Source organism: Branchiostoma belcheri, unplaced genomic scaffold, assembly GCF_001625305.1.
Source record: "Branchiostoma belcheri isolate BF01 breed outbred unplaced genomic scaffold, Haploidv18h27 scaffold59, whole genome shotgun sequence".
Classification (NCBI taxonomy): Eukaryota; Metazoa; Chordata; class Leptocardii; order Amphioxiformes; family Branchiostomatidae; genus Branchiostoma; species Branchiostoma belcheri.
The window spans coordinates 1,084,392-1,104,752 of NW_017804231.1; the positions used below are offsets into that span (position 1 = coordinate 1,084,392).

Sequence of the window (20,361 nt, forward strand, 5' to 3'; positions counted from 1 at the left end):
AAGTTTTGCTGCAGTGCCAAGATAAGCCGACAGAGGGTCCAAATTGTAATTATTTCTTCCATAGGACAAGACCTAAACGCAACCAACCGTTGAAGTTTCTTGACATCCAAAGCCTCTTGAGTTAACGTGCCAAACCCCGTTACAACCTAACATATCAACTTAACATATCCAAACATGCATCTAAACGTGAACATCATTTGGCGAAGGTATATATATATATGAGATTGTGGAACTCTTGTTTTCTCCGTATGCTGCGCTAGAAGACCGTTAAATTTGAATGCGCGACAACAAACAACTGCTAAGCAGCAAGATTTTATAGACATAGAAATGCGTTATGCCAACTTCTTGATTCGCGTGAGACGTTCTAGAGCAAATGACATACCTGGGGTCATCTGAGGTTACATACAGTTGCTAAGCAACAGGGGTTGTTTATGTTCGAATTCGGTATCATTCCAAAACTGACTGTGCTAGGAGGCGGCCACAAAACAAGATCCCTTCCAAGAAAAGGATCAACAAAACAAAAAAACACATTTCAACAGCAAATAAAGGCACACATTCAACATAAATCATTTCTTTCAGGACCTTGGGAACCTGTAGGCCTAAAAAGAGGTAGGATTTTCTTTCCTTTACTCGTGTTTTACGCGCTTGTTTTCATCGCTCGAGATCTTCTTTTGTTCTCTGTGTGTACAGAAGACCGTTAAATTATCAATAGTAAACAAAGCCACACATTTAACATTAATTATTTATTTCATGTCCTTAGACAGCTTTAGGCTAGGCCAAAATAGCTAGAATTTTCTTTACTTTTCTCGTGTTTTGCGCGCTTATTCTCATCGGTTGGTTTCGTTATTGGTGTGTAACGTTACTGCGTTAGAAGACCGTAAAATTTGAATGCGCGACAACAAGCGGTTGGTAAGCAGCAAGGTTGTTTACAGGTTCATCCGACAGGAATAGCCGTGCTAGGAGGCTGTCACACAACAAGATAAAGGTAAACATTTAAGATATATCATTTTTTTGGACCTGGACACCTGTCAAGAGGTAGGATTTTCTTTCTTTTTTCATGTTTTGCGCGTTTGTTTTCATCGGTCGTGTCTGATTGTACGCGTATACGGCGCTAGAAGACCGTTAAATTTGAATGCGCGACAACAAACAATTGCTAAGCAACAGGGTTGTTTACAGGTTCGAATGTGCGACAAGTGGTTGCTAAGGAGCAAGGTTGTTTATGTTCGAATTCGGTATCATTCGAAGACTTGTCGCGCTAGGAGTCGGTCACACACAGGATGTCTCCCAAGAAAACGAACAACAAAACAATTTTCACCTGGAAATAAAGGCACACATTAACATAAATAGATTCTTTCAGGTCCTGAAGCACCAGCAAGCCTAAAGAGGTAGGATTTTCTTTCTTTCTTCGTGAATTGCGCGTTTGTTTTCATCGATTACTAGTGCTAGTATACTTTCGTTCACACGAAAGGCGTCCACACAACAGTAACGGTCTGAAGAAAATAATCAAACACTTTTTAATAGCAAATAAAGTCACAAATCTTAACACAAATAGTTTCTTTCGCCACCTCGGGAACCTGTAGGCCTAAAATAGGTAGCATTGTCTATCTTTTTTCATGTTTTGCGCGTTTGTTTTCATCGGTGGTGTCTGATTTACCCCGTACACTGCGCTAGAAGACCGTTAAATTTGAATCCGTGACAACAAACAACTGCTAAGCGACAGGGTTGTTTACAGGTTCGAATGTGCGGCAACAAGCAGTTGCTAGGCAGCAAATTGTTTACATGTTCGAATTCGGTATCATTCGAAGACTTGCCGCGCTAGGAGTCGGTCACACAACGGGAATGTCTCCCAAGAAAACGAACAACAAAACAATTTTCACCGGCAAATAAAGGCACACATTAACACAAATAGTTTCTTACAGGTCCTGGAGCACCAGCAAGCCTAAAGAGGTAGGATTTTCTTCCTTTCTTCGTGAATTGCGCCTTTGTTTTCATCGATTTTACTGCGCTAAAATTTGAATGCGCGACATTCAAAGATTTACCGTGTTTGGAGGTGGCGCCGCGCACTGACGGGATCTCTGCTACTTTTCAGTAGGAAATGAAGGCACAAATTTAACACAAATAGTTTCTTACACCACTTTGGGAACCTGTAGAGGTATGATTTTCTTTCTTTTCTCATGTTTTGCGCGTTTGTTTTCATCGGTCGTGTCTGCTTATTGACCCCGTACACTGCGCTAGAAGACCGTTAAATTTGAATCCGTGACAACAAACAATTGCTAAGCGACAGGGTTGTTTACAGGTTCGAATGTGCCGCAACAAGCAGTTGCTAGGCAGCAAAGTTCTTTACAGGTTCGAATTCGGTATTATTCGAAGACTTGTCGTGCTAGGAGACGGTCACACTACAGGATTTCTCTCGACAAAAATGAACAACAAAACAATTTTAAGCAGCAAATAAAGGCACACATTAACATAAATAGTTTCTTTCAGGTCCTGAGACACCAGCAAGCCTAAAGAGGTAGGATTTTCTATCTTTCTTCATGAACTGCGCGTTTATTTTCATCGATAACTTTCGTTCTGTACACCGTGTACTGCGCTAGAAGACCGTTAAATTTGAATGCGCGACAACAGAGAGTTGCTAAGCAGCAAGTTGTTTACAGGTTCGAATTTGGTTTCATTCGAAAACAGACCGTGCTTGGAGGCGGTCACACAACACTGCTGGACCTATCAAGAAAACAAACAATAAAACAATTTTCAACATCTAAAAAGGCACACACTTAACTCACAAATAGTTTCTTTCAGGTCATAAAGCACCTGTATGTCCAAAGAGGTAGAATTTTCTTTCCTTTTCTCATGTTTTGCGCTTATTTTTTATCGTTCAGTTTTGTTCTCTCTATGTACTACCGCGGAAGAGGACCGTTAAATCTGACCGTTCGCCAACAAACAGTTGCTAAGCAGCAAGTTGTATTAGATATGCGAAGACTGGTGCTTTTTTTCATATTTTTCGCGCTTGTTTTCATCGACAGTTTGCTCTGGGGTATACTGCGCTAGAACATATGCATGGACATATATCTCAGGAGAAAAAGGTGTTTTTAAACTTAAAGCCCAACTGTTCTGTATTTTTCTCATGGCTTCAGAGTTTCACTTCTAATTTGAAATTTAGCCGTCAGTATAACGACATTTTTCCTGGGGGTTAGCACTCCCACTTGCTGCTAGACACTAACGAAACACTCCTAAGGAATATAGACTCCCTTGTTTACCATCAAAGTGAAAAAAAGGAAGAAACAAGAATGTCAGATTTCACACCAATAAAACACCCAAAATAAATGACCATGCCCACTTCTTTCTACGAAAGGTAATACGTAAACCTGCACTGACCATACAGGACTCTAGAGTAAGTAAGTAATTATTACCGTTAAGCCTGCACTGACCATGCAGGACTAGTTAAGCCTGCACTGACCATGCAGGACTAGTTAAGCCTGCACTGACCATGCAGGGATAGTTAAGCCTGCACTGACCATGCAGGACTAGTTAAGCCTGCACTGACCATGCAGGAATAGTTAAGCCTGCACTGACCATGCAGGACTAGTTAAGCCTGCACTGACCATGCAGGACTATAGTTAAGCCTGCACTGACCATGCAGGACTCTAGTTAAGCCTGCACTGACCATGCAGGACTCTAGTTAAGCCTGCACTGACCATGCAGGACTAGTTAAGCCTGCACTGACCATGCAGGACTAGTTAAGCCTGTACTGACCATGCAGGAATAGTTAAGCCTACACTGACCATGCAGGACTCTAGTTAAGCCTGCACTGACCATGCAGGAATAGTTAAGCCTGCACTGACCATGCAGGAATATAGAGTAAGTAAGTATTAAAGTTAAGTTACGGACAACAGCCAGCCTTGCTACATCAGCCGACTCTACCGCACACGTGAAGGAAGAAAAGCAGCCTTCCACTACAACTCAAGCAGACACTGCCACACATGTAAAGGAAGAAAGACAGCCTTCTTCTACAAATCAAGCAGATGCTGCCATACATGTGAAGGAAGAAAAAAGGCAGGGCTCCCTCTACAACTCCAGCAGACGTTACCGCACATGTAAAGGAAGAAACCGGCCTCAATTCTGTACAACACGAGCAGCTGCATCTCCTCATGTAAGGAAGACAGCCAACCAGCAGATGCTGCCACACCAGCAGATGCTGCCACACCAGCAGATGCTGCCACACCAGCAGATGCTGCCAGAGAGGTGAAGGGAGACTACCAGCCTTCTCCACCTTCAGCAGAAGCTGACAAACCACAGCTGAAGGGAGAGTACCAGCCTTCTCCACCTTCAGCAGAAGCTGACACGCCACAGGTGAAGGAAGAGTACCAGCCTTCTCCACCTTCAGCAGAAGCTGACACACCACAGCTGAAGGGAGAGTACCAGCCTTCCCCACCCTCATAAGCTGACATACTGCAGGTGAAGGGAGAGTACCAGCCTTCTCCACCCTCAGAAGCTGACACACCACAGGTGAAGGGAGAGTACCAGCCTTCTCCACCCACAGCAGAAGCTGACACGCCACAGGTGAAGGGAGAGTACCAGCCTTCTCCACCTTCAGCAGAAGCTGACACACCACAGCTGAAGGGAGAGTACCAGCCTTCTCCACATTCAGAAGAAGCTGAAACACCACAGGTGAAGAGAGAGTACCAGCCTTCTCCACATTCAGTAGAAGCTGACACACCACAGGTGAAGGGAGAGTACCAGCCTTCTCCACCTTCAGCAGAAGCTGACACACCACAGGTGAAGGGAGAGTACCAGCCTTCTCCACCCTCAGCAGAAGCTGACACACCACAGGTGAAGGGAGAGTACCAGTCTTCTTCATCCTCAGAAGCTGACACACTGCAGGTGAAGGAAGAGTACCAGCCTTCTCCACCCTCAGAAGCTGACACATCACAGGTGAAGGGAGAGTACCAGCCTTCTCCACCCACAGCAGAGGCTGACAAACCGCAGGTGAAGGGAGAGTACCAGCCTTCTCCACCCTCAGAAGCTGACACACCACAGGTGAAGGGAGAGTACCAGCCTTCTCCACCCTCATAAGCTGACATACAGCAGGTGAAGGGAGAGTACCAGCCTTCTCCACCCACAGCAGAAGATGACACACCACAGGTGAAGGGAGAGTACTAGCCTTCTCCACCCTCAGAAGCTGACATACAGCAGGTGAAGGGAGAGTACCAGCCTTCTCCACCCTCAGCAGAAGCTGACACACCACAGCTGAAGGTAGAGTACCAGCCTTCTCCATCCTCAGAAGCTGACACACCACAGGTGAAAGGAGTGAGTACCAGCCTTCTCCACCCCCATAAGCTGACATACAGCAGGTGAAGGGAGAGTACCAGCCTTCTCCACCCTCAGCAAAAGCTGACACACCACAGCTGAAGGGAGAGTACCAGTCTTCTCCACCCTCAGCAAAAGCTGACACACCACAGGTGAAGGGAGAGTACCAGCCTTCTCCACCTTCAGCAGAAGATGACACACCACAGCTGAAGGGAGAGTACCAGCCTTCTCCACCTTCAGCAGAAGATGACACACCACAGCTGAAGGGAGAGTACCAGCCTTCTCCATCCTGAGAAGCTGACACACCGCAGGTGAAGGGAGAGTACCAGCCTTCTCCACCCTCAGCAAAAGCTGACACACCACATGTGAAGGAAGAGTACCAGCCTTCTCCACCCTCAGCAGAAGCTGACACACAGCAGGTGAAGGAAGAGTACCAGCCTTCTCCACCCACAGCAGAAGCTGACACACAACAGGTGAAGGGAGAGTACCAGCCTTCTCCACCCTCAGTAGAAGCTGGCACACTAAAGGTGAAGGGAGAGTACCAGCCTTCTCCACCCACAGCAGAGGCTGACACACCGCAGGTGAAGGAAGAGTACCAGCCTTCTCCATTCTCACAAGCTGACATACAGCAGGTGAAGGGAGAGTACCAGTCTTCTCCACCCTCAGAAGCTGACACACCACAGGTGAAGGGAGAGTACCAGCCTTCTTCATCCTCAGAAGCTGACACATCACAGGTGAAGGGAGAGTACCAGCCTTCTCCACCCTCAGCAGAAGCTAACACACAGCAGGTGAAGGGAGAGTACTAGCCTACTAGCCTACTAAGGCAACTAGTACTTAGGAGAATCCTAGGTGTACGCTGGTTTGAGTACCAGCACCAAACTCACCACCTGTCCAACACCAAACTCAGGCAAAGGACCCAGCAGCCTCCTGCGTCCCGTTTGGCAGCTATGCATCGAGTCCCACCTGACCACTCTACGTGGACTATTTTGAACTTTAACCCCCAGTCCGCCGGCTGGAAGAGACCAAGAAGGGTTCCAAGCACCCCCACACTCAACATCCTTGCCAGGGACCTGGCACTGGGCAGCACCTCCTTAGACCAAGCACAAAGGCTCACCCAAAACAGACAGAGAAGGAGGGAACTGGTTGACCTGGTGGGCTCAACGCACTTGGTGCAAAAGGATTAAGTGAGTGAGTAAGTGAATGAGTGAGTGAGTAACCTTTTATAACCTTTCAGATTCCAGGTGGATATAGCTGGTGTGGGGGCACCACTTGTATCCCTCCCCTCAACAGCAATATGTTAAAGTTTGTGTGTTTGACTTTACAGAACAAAAGACTATCAACAGAAAATGCATACCTATTCTCACCCACCCCGCCTCCTTTAGGCCAATGGCCTGTGAGTTGTCAGCCTCATCATGAACACACAATACAGTTCTGTTCTCAACCATGTCCTTGACAGTTTGGACATTTGGCTTCACTCTATCACTTATATTGTCCTCCTCATTTGACAGAAGAGGATGGATGCAACATGTCAAATTGTTTCATGTGAGAAAAACGTATTCTCTAAAAGTGCTGAAAGTTTCCCAGATTATTTTGTTTGTTGAGGGGGACCTGGCTGTCTGTCTGTCCCCTCTGTCGGACGGTGACGGGTCTCGCCTCCTCGACTATGGTGCCGTCTGGGCAACAACAGACCTGAAGGGAGCATCGCACGCCTCAACTTCAGTCCTGCTGGCTAAACGAGACCAAATAATGAATTTCTAAATTAGGACAATTAGATTTGGGAACTATGCAGCGTATAGCCAGGTAGTTCAAAGATACAGTGGTGAAATCTCAGGGCAGACATGCCAATCAGCACCAAGCACGGTTGGAATTGTGGAATCTCACTGTGGATGGCCAATCAGCACCAAGGAAATGCAAGCTGATAGTCAATCAGAACAGACAACTGAAGACAGGTTTTTGAAACAATGCAGCTGACAGCTAATCAGAACCAACGAGACAGCAGTATCAAAGAATCTCACCGCGGATAGCCAATCAGCACCAAGGATGCAGCAGTATCACAAAATCTTACTGTGGATAGCCAATCAGCACCAAGGATATAGCAGTATCACAGAATCTCACTATGGATAGCCAATCAGCGCTAAGGACAGAGCAGTATCACAGAATCTCACTGTGGATAGGCAATCAGCACCGAGGACAAAGACAAAAGTTATAGAAGCATTTATTACCTTTCTTGTTAAAATACAGTCTTATACATTGTAGAAACTTTGAACAAAACTGTTTTACATTAAAAGCAGTGCAGCTGCATTTAACTACAAATGTATACTATGACTTGGACAGAATAAAACCATTACCTGCATTGTGATTCACAATATCAAAACTGAAGATATCTTCTTCCAATGGACGATATTACAGGTCAAACAACTGCCACCAGTGCATCCCAAATGTTAATATAATACAAACAATGCAATTAAACATATAAAATAGATGTAAAACTATTTCATTCTGTATGATGTGTTTCTGTTTCCTATTTCTTGCCTGGAAAGACGATTAGGAAAGAAACAAGATGTAAGAGAGCTGACAACTGGCCTGTAGGATGACCTCAACACTGGATCTTGTAGTCCACCTTGTAAGCCAGGACGTATACTCTCTTCTGGTTGATTCTAGAAGGTGGTAAAACATTCAATTTTGGGTGAACTTCTTTTTGCAAAGAGCAGTTGAAAAATGTCAAACGTATAATGTACATCTTCCTAAGTACAAAGAGGTATACCGGTAGCAAAGGAACAATGATACATTTTAGTACAAGTTATGGTCCTCATTTTATTAGAAATAGGGAAGGTTGTATATTGTGCTGGAAATGTGAATCTTCAAAAACAATTAAAGACTTAAATTATCCGACCGAAAGGACTAAACTTGACAAGATTCAAACATTAACAGTTAGACAATACTAGACATAGATTGTAAGCCTCAGCTATGTAATTCAGAAGCAGAATTGATCAGCACCAAACAACTTCAATCTAACTTTACTGAGAGCAGTCAGCCTACTAACCTGTACACAGTACAAGTTCTACTGCCCAGTGGCCCACATGGTGTCAGGTACTTCTCCCTGTATGGCTTACGGATTCCCCTGGTAGTCGTAGTCTTGAAGGTCTTCAGGGGACAGTGCCTGGGGAGTGAAGTCTTAGTTTAATCTCAAACAAGTGTAAACATACAAGTGAACACTGCATGTAAGAAAGACGCTTCTCTCTTGTGAGAATAAGAATTGCAGTATATTTGAGACATCCAATTTTAGAAATTGTGGAGAGTACCTTTTCTGACACCTGACCCCAGATGTGCCTTCCACACATTTACACTTGTTGAAGGGCAGGCATGTACCACCGTGTTGGCAGGGAGGTTTACAATCTTTCACAAGAGCTGAAACATAGGAAACACAGAAGATCAAAAGTCAGATGTTTCTGAGAAGTGCTCACAATCGTAAAATTCTTCACATGTTTGGTATATTTTTCTCAAGATGTATCTAGGTTAGAGAGTAAAAAATTTCCGAAAGCATCAAACCCAGACTTTGACATTTTTACACTTTACTGTAGGGGCCAAGCCTTTGTATTCAATCTACTGAAAATATACAGGTATTCTATTTCAATTTTATGCATTGCTTATTCTCCCTTCGTTAATTGTAGGCTTCCAGTAAGAATCTGGAACCACCAACATTGCAGAGAAGGCAATTATCAAAACCTGCAGAAAGGTGACATGACTACTGGGGTAAAAAGCGATTGAAGTCTAATCTACAACAAGAGGTAAATTTTGTATATACCAACCTGTCTCACACTTGCTGCCTCCATAGCCCTCCTTACACTTGCACTTGTTGGGACCCACACAGGTACCATGTTTACAGGCTGGCTTACAGATGGCAGGAGCTGTGGGACAGGGAAAACGATATGATCATAATATCTCATCAAAGGAAAATGATGCATATTTCTGTATAAGTCCAAAAACTATCTTATAACCATGCTTTTGCAAGACCATCTGAATTTAAACATTTTGGAAATGTGCTTTGAACTTTTGTCAATTCACAGAATAAAATAAACCTGTGAGGACCATTCTGAAATTATTGTCAAAGAAAGGAAAAATGTCAAGCTAAAAAGTACTAATAAGCAAATACCTGAGAACTTTTGAGACCTTAGGCACCCACTCCTTTCACTTTTCAGTACAAGAAGGTTTTAAATCAAACACATGTATGCTAAAGGCATTGACCCTCACCTACTTGACACCTGAGCCCTCGGTATCCAGGTGGGCAGATGCACACATTAACCTCGTTACACCTGCCACCATTCTCACATGCAGGTGTGCAGGTAGCTGGGGAACAACAATCATGAGCTTAATATCCGATACTTTTATTCATTAAAGGTCAATTCTACCTGTAGGTTCAGAGTGTAAAGTTTGTATTGAGATGTACATCGCATTTGCAAATAAGCTTGAAGTTCTTCTGTCAGACAAGCAGATATATTTGACGGCTAGTGTTAAATCCATTATTCACAATGCAAGTTTAAAGTATGGCTAAAAGAGAGAAGGCAAACTTTATGACTTACGATTCTCACAGTTGTCACCTTCATACCCAGAATCACACTGACACTGGTTGGGCCCGATACACCTCCCGCCATTTAGACATGGATGATCACACATGGCTAGGGAGACAAAGGAAAGGAACTCACAACATAAAGAAAGATTCTTTGTGTATGGCAGCTAGATATCACTGCTGTCAATAGTCAACTTCCTTGTCCACATCACTTACAAGTTCTTGAGACTTGAGCTTGTAAAATGAAGACAGTGTAGCTGTATATAATTGCACTACACAGAGCAAGCTTACTGTCTTGATCTACAGGTGTTTAGCTGAATGAGTGAATTATAAAGCGCAGGTTTCATTGCAACAGATATTTTGAGGAATAGGGTTGACAAGGTAAGACCTTCCTACCTTGCTGACAGCCTCTGCCGGTATAACCAGGTGGACAGGTGCACCTGTTCCACCTGAGGCAGGTGCCTCCATGTGCACACGGCGGGGAACACATGGCTGAAATAGAGAAGGGTGGATGTTAGGTTTCCTATGTATTATAAATCTTGAGATGTTCACAGCAGTTCTGTTTTTGCTGTTTTCAAAGTGACCCCTATGCCACAAATTCAAATAAGATTTATCTGGTGGCTACTTACGTGTGCATTGTGGTCCAGGATAGCCAGGAGGACACAGGCACTGGTTTGGTGCAATGCACAGACCGTTATTTTTACACCTGGGGTCACATGTTGCTGGTAAAGGGAAAAAAACAGACGTTAACAAAATGGTAAGCAGTCTGGTCTTTGTCCTTGGTGCTGATTGCTGCTTAAGTTAGACTGTTTGGTTATTCTCCACCAATCATCAGCTCCCATCTCTCTTTTTTGTGTTCATTGGATTTCAGAGCTTCTAAGCTTTTTGTTTGTAGTGCAATCTGATAGGTGAAATTGTTTTCAACTCTGTGTTCTGATTGGTAAACTTGAGCTTATCATCAGCTAGCATTCTTTGGACATGTATAGGTTAGCTACCTTTAGTTTACGTGAAGAAGTCACTGTAATGTTTCATGTTCTTGGCACTAAAACTGTTCTTTTCATATTTCTAAAAATGGCCCTTACCTTCACATCTGAACCTGGTGGCATTTGTCCTGAAGTACCCCTCCCTGCAGTCACAGTGGTAGCTCCCGGGCGTGTTCACACACAGCTGATGACACCCGCCATTCACATCTTCACACTCATCGTCATCTGGTGAAAAATACATATCAGTTTTGTAATCATAATTCTACAATTGTCATACATACAAGTCCTTCCTGCTACAAAAATATATAAAGGATTAACATTTGTTTTAATGGCAAAGCCTTCAAGGCATTGCTGGAATTTCTGTTCAACATTTCCTAAAGCATTGAAAATTACAGCCATAATCTAAACATGATAACCTGAATGTACCTAAACATTCCCATCCATTGTCAGCCAGGTGGTAGCCATCATGACAAGCACATTCCACAGCTGAGCCATCAAACGTTAGGCTACACAGCTGGTCACAGCCGCCATTCTGCACCTGGCAGGTGGTGATATCTAGTTGGAAGAAAGGAAGGAACAACACTTTTCAAGTACATAGTAACTAAATAATACAGATGTATTTGCTAAACAATGTGACACTACCTTCCACACAACGAGTTAACTCATCTGGCTTGCATACTTTACTGGCAAAGGCTTCCAATTATCAAATATCCTATCTAGTATCACAGCTGCTACGTGCTGTCCTGAACATCTCCTGGAAGGAACATCTACAAAGGACCTGCTGTATGGGGACCTACACCCCATATCACAAGCCAACTGTGAGAGGAGACTATGTTTTGCTAGGCATTTATCGAGGAGCAAGGGAGAAAGTGTCAGTGATGTTCTTCTCTGGGCACCCAAACATGGACAAGCAAGTATAGGCAGGCCATGCACAACCTACATGCATCAACTGTGTGAGGATGTGGGCTGTACTCCGGAACACCTGCCCAGTGATATGGAGGATAGGGAGGGCTCAGGAGAAAAAAGGTCATGAACATACGTGAGACTGTCACGACTAGATGATGATGATGGTAACAAGGGTAAACTTACTGAGACATGTCTTTTTGTCGGCTGCCAGTGCCTGCTGAGGACCACACTCACAGCTGAATGACCCTTTACTGTTCACGCAGTCATGGGAGCAGCCGCCGTTGTTGATCAAACACTCGTTCACATCTGCAGAAATCAGATTGAAGTTACCAACTAATAGACAGAGCAAACAATGCATTAACTTAATGATATGTATTTAGCATTGTATCTTTAACAACAATCAAGGGAAGCTATTTTAAAGTACCAAACAGCAGTTTCCAATCTATATATATTTTGGCTGACAACTGTGCTTTGACTACCAAATTACATACTATGCCAGAACCATCCCTGAGTGGAACAACCTTTCTGCATATGCAGTGAACAGTACCTCACTGGACTCCTTCAAGAGCTAGCTGTCTTGCTGTCCATAGTCCACACACTGCACCTCCCCCATCTGCATATGATGTCCTGACTAGGAAATCTGCAGACACTTGAACTTGAACTCACCTACACAGTGCTTCTTGTCGATGTGCAGCTGGTATCCAGGTTTGCAGCTGCACACGTACGAGCCCTCCGTGTTGTCACAGAACTGGTCACAACCGGCTGTACCCTGATCACACTCATCAACATCTGAAGAAGAACACAGTAGAGAGGATACTTTCCATTCTCAACTAAGTTGTTATACAGAAAAGTTTATTTATGAAGATTTACACATTTGTAAAAGGATTGACAGAATAGGTGACTATCACCTTGTCAAGATGTCAACCCTCGTAGACCAGACTGTAAGGTTTGAACCACTCACACAAGGAAAGACCAATAAGTGTGGTGGGATCTTTAATGGGCTCAAGGTGTGGCTCTCCTGAAACATGGGACCTCCGGCTTTACACCCTATGCAAGATGACGTTAATAACCGAAGCTACAGGCACTCATTTTCACCTGAGTCTGGTGAAGAAATAGGTGTGAAGTACCAAGCAAAAACAGAAAGGACCAACCTTCACAGTCATCACTGCCTGTTATCATACTGTAGCCCTCCCTGCAGCCACAGTGGAAGCTGCCAGGGGTGTTGATGCACAGCTGTGGACAGTCAGCATTGTTGTCCAGCTGGACACACTCATTCACATCTGGGCACAGACAGACATTACATAAAGATGAACAAGTTGTGTGCCTATTTTGTATGCTCTTCTCACCATTTGACAGATGCAGGCAAGGACACCAACCCACCACCTACATGCAGTATATTCCACACCTCCTGGAAGCCAACAATGGACTACTTATGGGGTTAGAAGTACCCACTCTTGCACTCTTGCCCTGCAAGTCACCTTTTCCGTGCGAGGCATATTGGAGACACCAAGACTTGCCTGGTGCACAAGTTATCATTTCTATTGCATACAAAGCAACCTTTTAAAAGTCTAAAGCAGCCAGCATACGGCTTCTAAAATATACTGTGTCCTGCCTCGGCCATCATTCATGTGAGCAATACTTTACAGGTGGCCTGGCTTATGGCTTGCCTTCTGCAATAAACAACCGGTGTTGGCGGCAACCTGAAATATTGATGGGCAACCAACTTTTAGGTTCCCAGTGGGCAACCTGAGGCTTTCAAACCCTGACTTAGTTACACCAGAACAGATCACTCACCTTGCCAGCAACAAAAGGAACTGGAAGAAACTTACCACCACCTGCATTGGAGCTGACCACTGACGACACCTATTTCAGCACCAAAGACATGAAAAATTGGTAAATTTGAAGAAATTTTATAGTGCAAAAAAGGCAGATGTTGATCTCACCTGCACAGCGGAAGCCATCACCATGGAAACCCTGGTAGCACTGACAGAAGTATGATCCCACCGTGTTGCCGCAGCGAGCGTTGATGTCACAGTCATGCTCCGACCCCGCACATTCGTCCAGGTCTGACTCAAACACATTTCATATAGATTAGAACAGTTTCTAGCCAGCCTGAATTGTCTTCCATCATCTCAATTTTTTTGACTCCGCACACTCATCCAGGTCTGACTCAAACATTTGATTGGATAGATTAGAACAGTTTTCTAGCCAGGCTGAATTGTCAAAACCAGTTAAATTCCATCTCAGCACTGTCATTTTCCCAACACTACGATTGACGTCTGACAGGATAGATGAGACTTGTTTTCTAGCCAGCCTGACTTTTCCTCCGTCATCTCAATATTTTTGGACATAATATCATATCGAGCACCAAAGGAGGTCTCAAGTTTGAAATCTAAGGACCATCATCATCATACCTTCACAGTAGGTGCCGTTCCCTGTGTAACCTTGTCTGCAGGTGCAGCTGTAGGATCCAGGTGTGTTGACACAGTCACCCGGGCAGGTGCCAGGTATGGCACACTCATCCACATCTGAAAATTCATAAATGGAAGAAGACAACATTCCAAAGCTTTAATTAGTAAGGGAAGCTACTAATACATGTACATGATTATACCAATTAGCTGCCATTTTGTGCACTGTTGCAAATACACTCATCAAAAATTCATATGAATCAAGAACTGTCCCAACAATATCCTGACTTCTTTCTGTAAATGGATGCAAGCAAACTATCCCACCTTCACATGTGCCATCTGCAAAAATCTTCTCAAACCCCTGCAGACATCTGCAGAAGTAGCTGCCCTCTGCGTTCTCACACACAGCACCTTCTCCACAGATCTCCTCGTTAACTCTACACTCATTAATGTCTAAAACCAGGGAAAAGAAAAATAGTATCATGAATTAAGTAATCACAACTTCAAGGAGTTTAATATGGATGTGAAATCAATGAAAAATCTCAACATGTTTCTTGTAGAAAGAGAAAAAGTGATTTTCTTTAAAGTACTAACCTCTACAGATTATCCCATTTCCATGGTAACCAGTTGGACAGCCACATTTGAAGGATCCTGGAAGGTTGGTGCACACTCCTACGGTGCCGCATGGGGCATCCTCAAAACATTCATCCGTATCTGGTACAGCAAACATGCAACAAGAATCTTGGTTATACCTGAAGATGTCAAGAACCTAATCCTGAGGGTATGGCTGGCTGAAACTAGAATAATTTAGTCTGGTTGCTGCATGTTCCTCTGGAAAAATTTTAAATCTTGACTCTCTGAAATGCTATTTCCTGCATTTTTTGAGACAAATGTTGCTGGTTGATTTTTGTCTGTCAAAGATGATGGATAATCGCTTACCGACACAGTACTGTCCCTGTTTCTGGTATCCCACATGACAGGTGCACTCATAGCTGCCGATGCTGTTCTCACAATCCTCGTTTTCTGTGCAGCTTCCCTCAACTGAACACTCATCCACATCTGCAGCAATAACAAATAATCTCAAGAATCAGTCCGAAGTATTGCAGGATAAGAATGAAGGAAAAAATAAAATTTCAGATGATGTACAGGAATTTTCACACAAAACATTGGAAAGACAAAAACTACTAGCAGTACATAGATGATTTTCTATCTGAATCTACCTTTAGATGAGTATATCTACCTGTGCAGTTGCCCTCAAAGAACCTGTAGCCAAGCCCACAGTCACACAGATAGGATCCAAGTGTGTTCCTACAGGTAGACACGCCTGTACAAGGCCTGATCAGGGAACACTCATCCAAATCTGGAGGAATAAAAGCAAAATAAGCAAGCTGATGTACACAAAAGGAAGGAATTAGAAACCTTAGGATTATAGCATCAGATCTATGAAATCCTTGATGAATGCTGGCATTACTTTTTTAAATAATCATGTTAGATCTACTTCAGAACCTTCAAGATTGTTAAAGAATGTGTTTTCCATCATTAGGCATGTATATGTCATGCTAATAGTATAGATCCATATCCTTTCTGTCATGTACTCTGTACAGCCCACCTTCACAGCCAGTGCTGCCGAAGTAGAAGCCAGTTGAACAGGTGCAGGTGTAGGAACCCTCTGTGTTGGTGCAGGTGGCGTTCATTCCACAGATGCTCGGGTCAACCTCACATTCATTCACATCTGTGATGGGTACAAAATAACAGGGAAAATCAAGAATTTTACTTTCAATAAAGATAAGACTGTATATACTGTTCTGTTTACTTTAATAATCCCCTTCATCAACTTGTACATTCTTCTTAAAACTTACTTAATATCCAATGTCTGGAGAATGGATGAAATCTGGAAACACTTGCCCAAGAGCTTAGACCATTGATGGGATGTTCATGGCATACTTTTGTCATTCATGGGGAATGTTATATATCTACAACATTTTGGAACTCACCAATGCAGTGTGACTTGTTGACTCTGTCAAAGCCTTCAGGACAGCCACAGTCTCCCTCAAGGTTTAGGAGGATGAGGGTGCCTGGATATACAGACATAAACAGTTAAAATTTTTAATGAACAAGGAACCATGAAGTTGTAGAATTTAAACTTTGTTCCAACACCAGAAAGAACTCCCATTGAATTTTTGTTCCATGTTGTCAACCTTCATCATATGTATGATCCACTTGCTGAGTTACAACAGTAACGTACCAGAGCACTGACAGTCCAGACCGTCTTCAGTGAACTCTAAGTCCCCGGGACAGTTACAGGACAGGCCGTCATCAGACAGCTCCAGACCGTAGTCACACCCACAGGTCACGTCATCCTCCAGGAGTATCAGGTTACCAGGACAGACACAGGACAGACCATCGGGGGAGGGGACGTAACCCTCAGGACAGGTGCAGTTTCTGCCATCTTCTACTGGTATCATACCCCATGGACATCTGGGGGAGGAAAAAAATCATCAAAAAGTTGTGAAAATGAAGGAAATGATCTTCATCTAACTGGCTGAAGAGATTATCTCCATGACAAGGCAAAGGGTAAAAGAATATGATGGCTGTACTATGAACCTTCTACCACTGCTAGAATACAACAGGTTTTATGTGATTTACAGTAATGATACAACATGTATGTGGATTTATACCTGCAGGAGTTTTCATCATCATCCTCAAAGACCAGGTTGCCTGGACACTCACACCCCAGCTTGTCATCAGTATATTCCAAACCATCAGCACACAGGCAGCTTGTTCCCTCCTCATTTGACGTCATCCCTTCTGGACAGCTGCAAACATCATCATCACCGTCCTCTTCTTTCTTCACCTGAATAAGATTGCCTGGACACTCGCACCTCTGTCCAGCTGCCGATACTACAAGACCATTCGGACAGGAACAGTTTGTGGCCCCTTCTTTGAGAGTCATTCCTTCTGGGCAGGAGCAGACCTCAATCCCGCTCTCTCCACCATGCACGGCGACAAGGTTGCCTGGACACACGCAGCGTTCACCATCTTCAGTCTTCGCAAATCCCTCTGTGCACGTACAGTTGAGCTGATCTTCCGTGTACACCATTCTCTCCGGGCATATACAAGAGTCTTTTTCACCATCTGTGTGGAGAAGTAGATTGCCTGGACACTTGCAACTTTTCTCGTCTTTCGTTAACACAAACCCTTCTTCACAGGTACACGCCAGCCTGTCCTCTGTGTAAGTCATTCTCTCTGGACAGGAACAGATTTGCCTATCTCCACTCTGTTGCAGTACCAAGTTCCCGGGACAAACGCAACTCTGGCCATCTTCCGCTTGTACAAAGCCCTCTTGACAAGCACAGCTTCTGCCGTTATTGATGAGCACCATACCTTTAGGACATGTACAGATGTCCCCAAGATGTGTTTGTGAGAGTACAAGACCTTCTGGACATGCACAAGTAGCTTCATCTTCCTCGAAGAATAAGTTGTTTGGACAAGTGCAGTTTGACTCATCGAGAGAGGGGACCATCCCTTCCGGACAACCCTCTTCAGTGCTGTTGGAAAGTGTTGTATTTTCAATGCAGAAGAATTCTCCGTTGATGAAGCTGACAGCTGCAGTGCAGGAACAGGTGCCATTTTCTGACAGGACAAGGCCGTTTGGACAGCTGCAGTTGTGTTTGATGTCCTGACAGATGCACAAGGAGCCGTCATCAGGTGCAGTGGCAAAACCAGCTGGACAGGTGCAAGTAAGCTCATCATCTGTGAGAATACAGAAGAATAGTAAAGTGACTCATGGTATGTTATAATGTAAATCGTGAAATATTTGTGTTGTTTTTATGCTTTTGCAGTGAACTCTCACTGCCGACTGACATCACACATTGAACATTTGCTCTGGTGTCCCTGGCACTACTACAGTTGTGTTGTTTCAACCATAAACTTAAAACACACAACTCATCATTCTACTGCCAAATCATACCCCCAAAAATTTGTAACTTCAACATTATCAAAACATGACTAAAGGTGGGATCCATACAGCCATGGAGGTAGAAAATTACAAGGTCTTGTGATTTTTTACCTCCATGATTCAACAAACGCAACATTGTTTGGGAATACCTGAAGGGACAAATCCAGGTGCGCATGTTGGCCTACAGGTGAGCCCATCAGGTGAGAGGTTCAGGCCAGGTGCGCAGGTGCAGTTAGCACCGTCAGGTGCAGGCACAAACCCAGGTGGACAGTCCAGCTGACAGGAGGTGCCGTTCTCAGGTGCATAGAACCCTGTTGCACAATCTTGAAAAGGAAAAAAAAACAGGCATTGCAAATGTTTAAATTTTGCCAAGGATTGCCTAATTCCGTCTGGTACGAATTTCATTTGGTTGAATGGGGGAGAAAAGATAAGGAAACATAATCTATCCATCAAAATATACAGAACAACAAAATGTTTAAAGAAAGTAAATTTTTACCTGGTTGTAGTGGTGTTTTGTCTGTGGAATATACTTCATCATCTTTATCTCTCATGTCTTCCACTTTGTTTTCCTCCATCAGATCCTAAAACAACATTACAATAGCTGCATTCTTTAACTTTGAATTATAAAAAAAGAGTACAAGAGCTAGAAAAGGAATTTGTCAGACAAATGTATTATGTTTACCTTTACATGGTTTAGCCCAACAAACTACAGTCTCTGTGTTTTATTCTTACCAAAAAAATCATTCATATATATGATGACCAGCCCCTTAAACTTGCTACATCATGTGTCTTCTACAGCACCAGTTACCATGGTGACAGCCATCTGGTCCTGGTCATTAACCTTATATGTTTGGAGAGGATTATTATTGATTAGAAACTGAGCAACATAATGTTAGATAAGTTAAACCCCTTTATTTGGTGATGCCTTCAATGTAATGATTTTATGCCCAGACCTGATCAAGACCTTCTTCCTCAGTTGTCTTCCTTATATCTTCTTCTTCAGCCTTGACCTCAGTGGCTTTGATAGCGATAGAGCGAATTTCATTGGGCTGGGCAAAGATCGCAGTGAAGGTGGTCAACAGCATGAGGAGGTGAACACAGCTAGCCATCCTAGACACTGCAGAGTACATGAAAAGAGACAGGTTAGGTAACGGCAATGAATTGTTGTATAATCATCAAATACACAAATTCAGGCATGTCATGTAATCATTATATAAACATTTGACATCTTCCAGTTTTCTACCCAGATCTAGATTGGGGACTTGTTAAAACTTTAAGTCCAGCAGTCAACGTAGCCACACAGTGCCAAGAAATGAACCAGCTGGTGCATGTTTATCCAGTATTGACAACTGATGTGTAAATGCATGCACATGAAGCCAAGGAGGTTATAGGAAAGAGCCTCCTTGAAATCTTTGTACTGCAAACTTCAAGATGCAGTAACCAGAATATCTTATACTAATATCTAGATCAAGTTAAAGCAAAATGTGACCTTGGAACTGATAAAAACTGACCTGTTCAATAGTTGAGCTCTTCTGGAGGCAAGCTTGCAAGTCAGCAAATCTTGCTTTCTCAGCTAGGGAGACCTCACTTTGGAGTTGGAGTTACCTTGTTCCTGGCCAAACCATTATTTGTTGGGGGTGATATTTTATGGAACCATGCATAGGAAGAGGCGCAATAACAATTAGATGATAGCATCATTTATAGTATTACCCATTCAACATGTATGAACAATGATAAGAAAAATCATAAGATGTGCAGAACCCAAGTATTTGCAGAAACAATAGAAGCTCACTCCTGTTTTGTCCTGCATTGGACCGTTCCAAAAGGAAAGCACTTTGTGCTAATGGGTTGAGATGACACAAGCCACATGGCCTGTGTTTACACTACTGTCTACCACTCACAGCAGGAGTGTAATTAATTGAGGGATGAAGTTCTCAACAAATGCCTGCTGTAGGACTGGGCTTAATTGGTGGGTAAACCTCTGGCCTCTTCCCTGTTCTTCCAGAGTAAATCAGAATTATACTTTCCTTGTATTTAGGCTAGGGTTTTTGTCCTCCCTACATATTCTTAGGATACTGTAATCTCCAAGCAGATCTTTTGGTGGCTGCAAAGACAGATCAAATTGGCCAGGCAGTATCCATTTGCCAGTTACCATTTGCTGCCAAAGTCGTAAAAAAAAGAGACCCCAATAAACGCTTACAAACACGTCAAAATAAGATGAAACTTAACATCTGC

General features: G+C 43.5%; 1 protein-coding gene and 1 pseudogene across 1 annotated transcript; one reads left to right on the forward strand and one right to left on the reverse strand.

The window, feature by feature from the left end:
• The first annotated feature begins 3,326 nt into the window (after positions 1-3,326).
• Positions 3,327-6,110, forward strand: LOC109481964 (annotated as a pseudogene).
• A 1,715-nt stretch (positions 6,111-7,825) lies between these two features.
• On the reverse strand, positions 7,826-19,735 carry LOC109481966 (fibrillin-1-like). Its single transcript, XM_019784580.1, has 27 exons — positions 19,638-19,735; positions 19,080-19,243; positions 18,623-18,707; positions 18,276-18,449; positions 16,847-17,921; positions 16,414-16,646; positions 16,163-16,243; positions 15,778-15,900; positions 15,409-15,528; positions 15,108-15,227; positions 14,763-14,882; positions 14,493-14,621; positions 14,175-14,288; positions 13,704-13,826; positions 12,912-13,040; positions 12,427-12,549; positions 11,944-12,066; positions 11,281-11,409; positions 10,954-11,079; positions 10,501-10,593; positions 10,268-10,363; positions 9,885-9,980; positions 9,556-9,651; positions 9,114-9,212; positions 8,607-8,712; positions 8,348-8,464; positions 7,826-7,961 (listed from the first exon to the last, which is right to left on the reverse strand). The coding sequence occupies exons 2-27, from the start codon at positions 19,233-19,235 to the stop codon at positions 7,901-7,903; spliced, it is 4,047 nt and encodes a 1,348-aa protein (XP_019640139.1). The 5' UTR covers positions 19,236-19,243; positions 19,638-19,735; the 3' UTR covers positions 7,826-7,900.
• Positions 19,736-20,361: the final 626 nt, after the last annotated feature.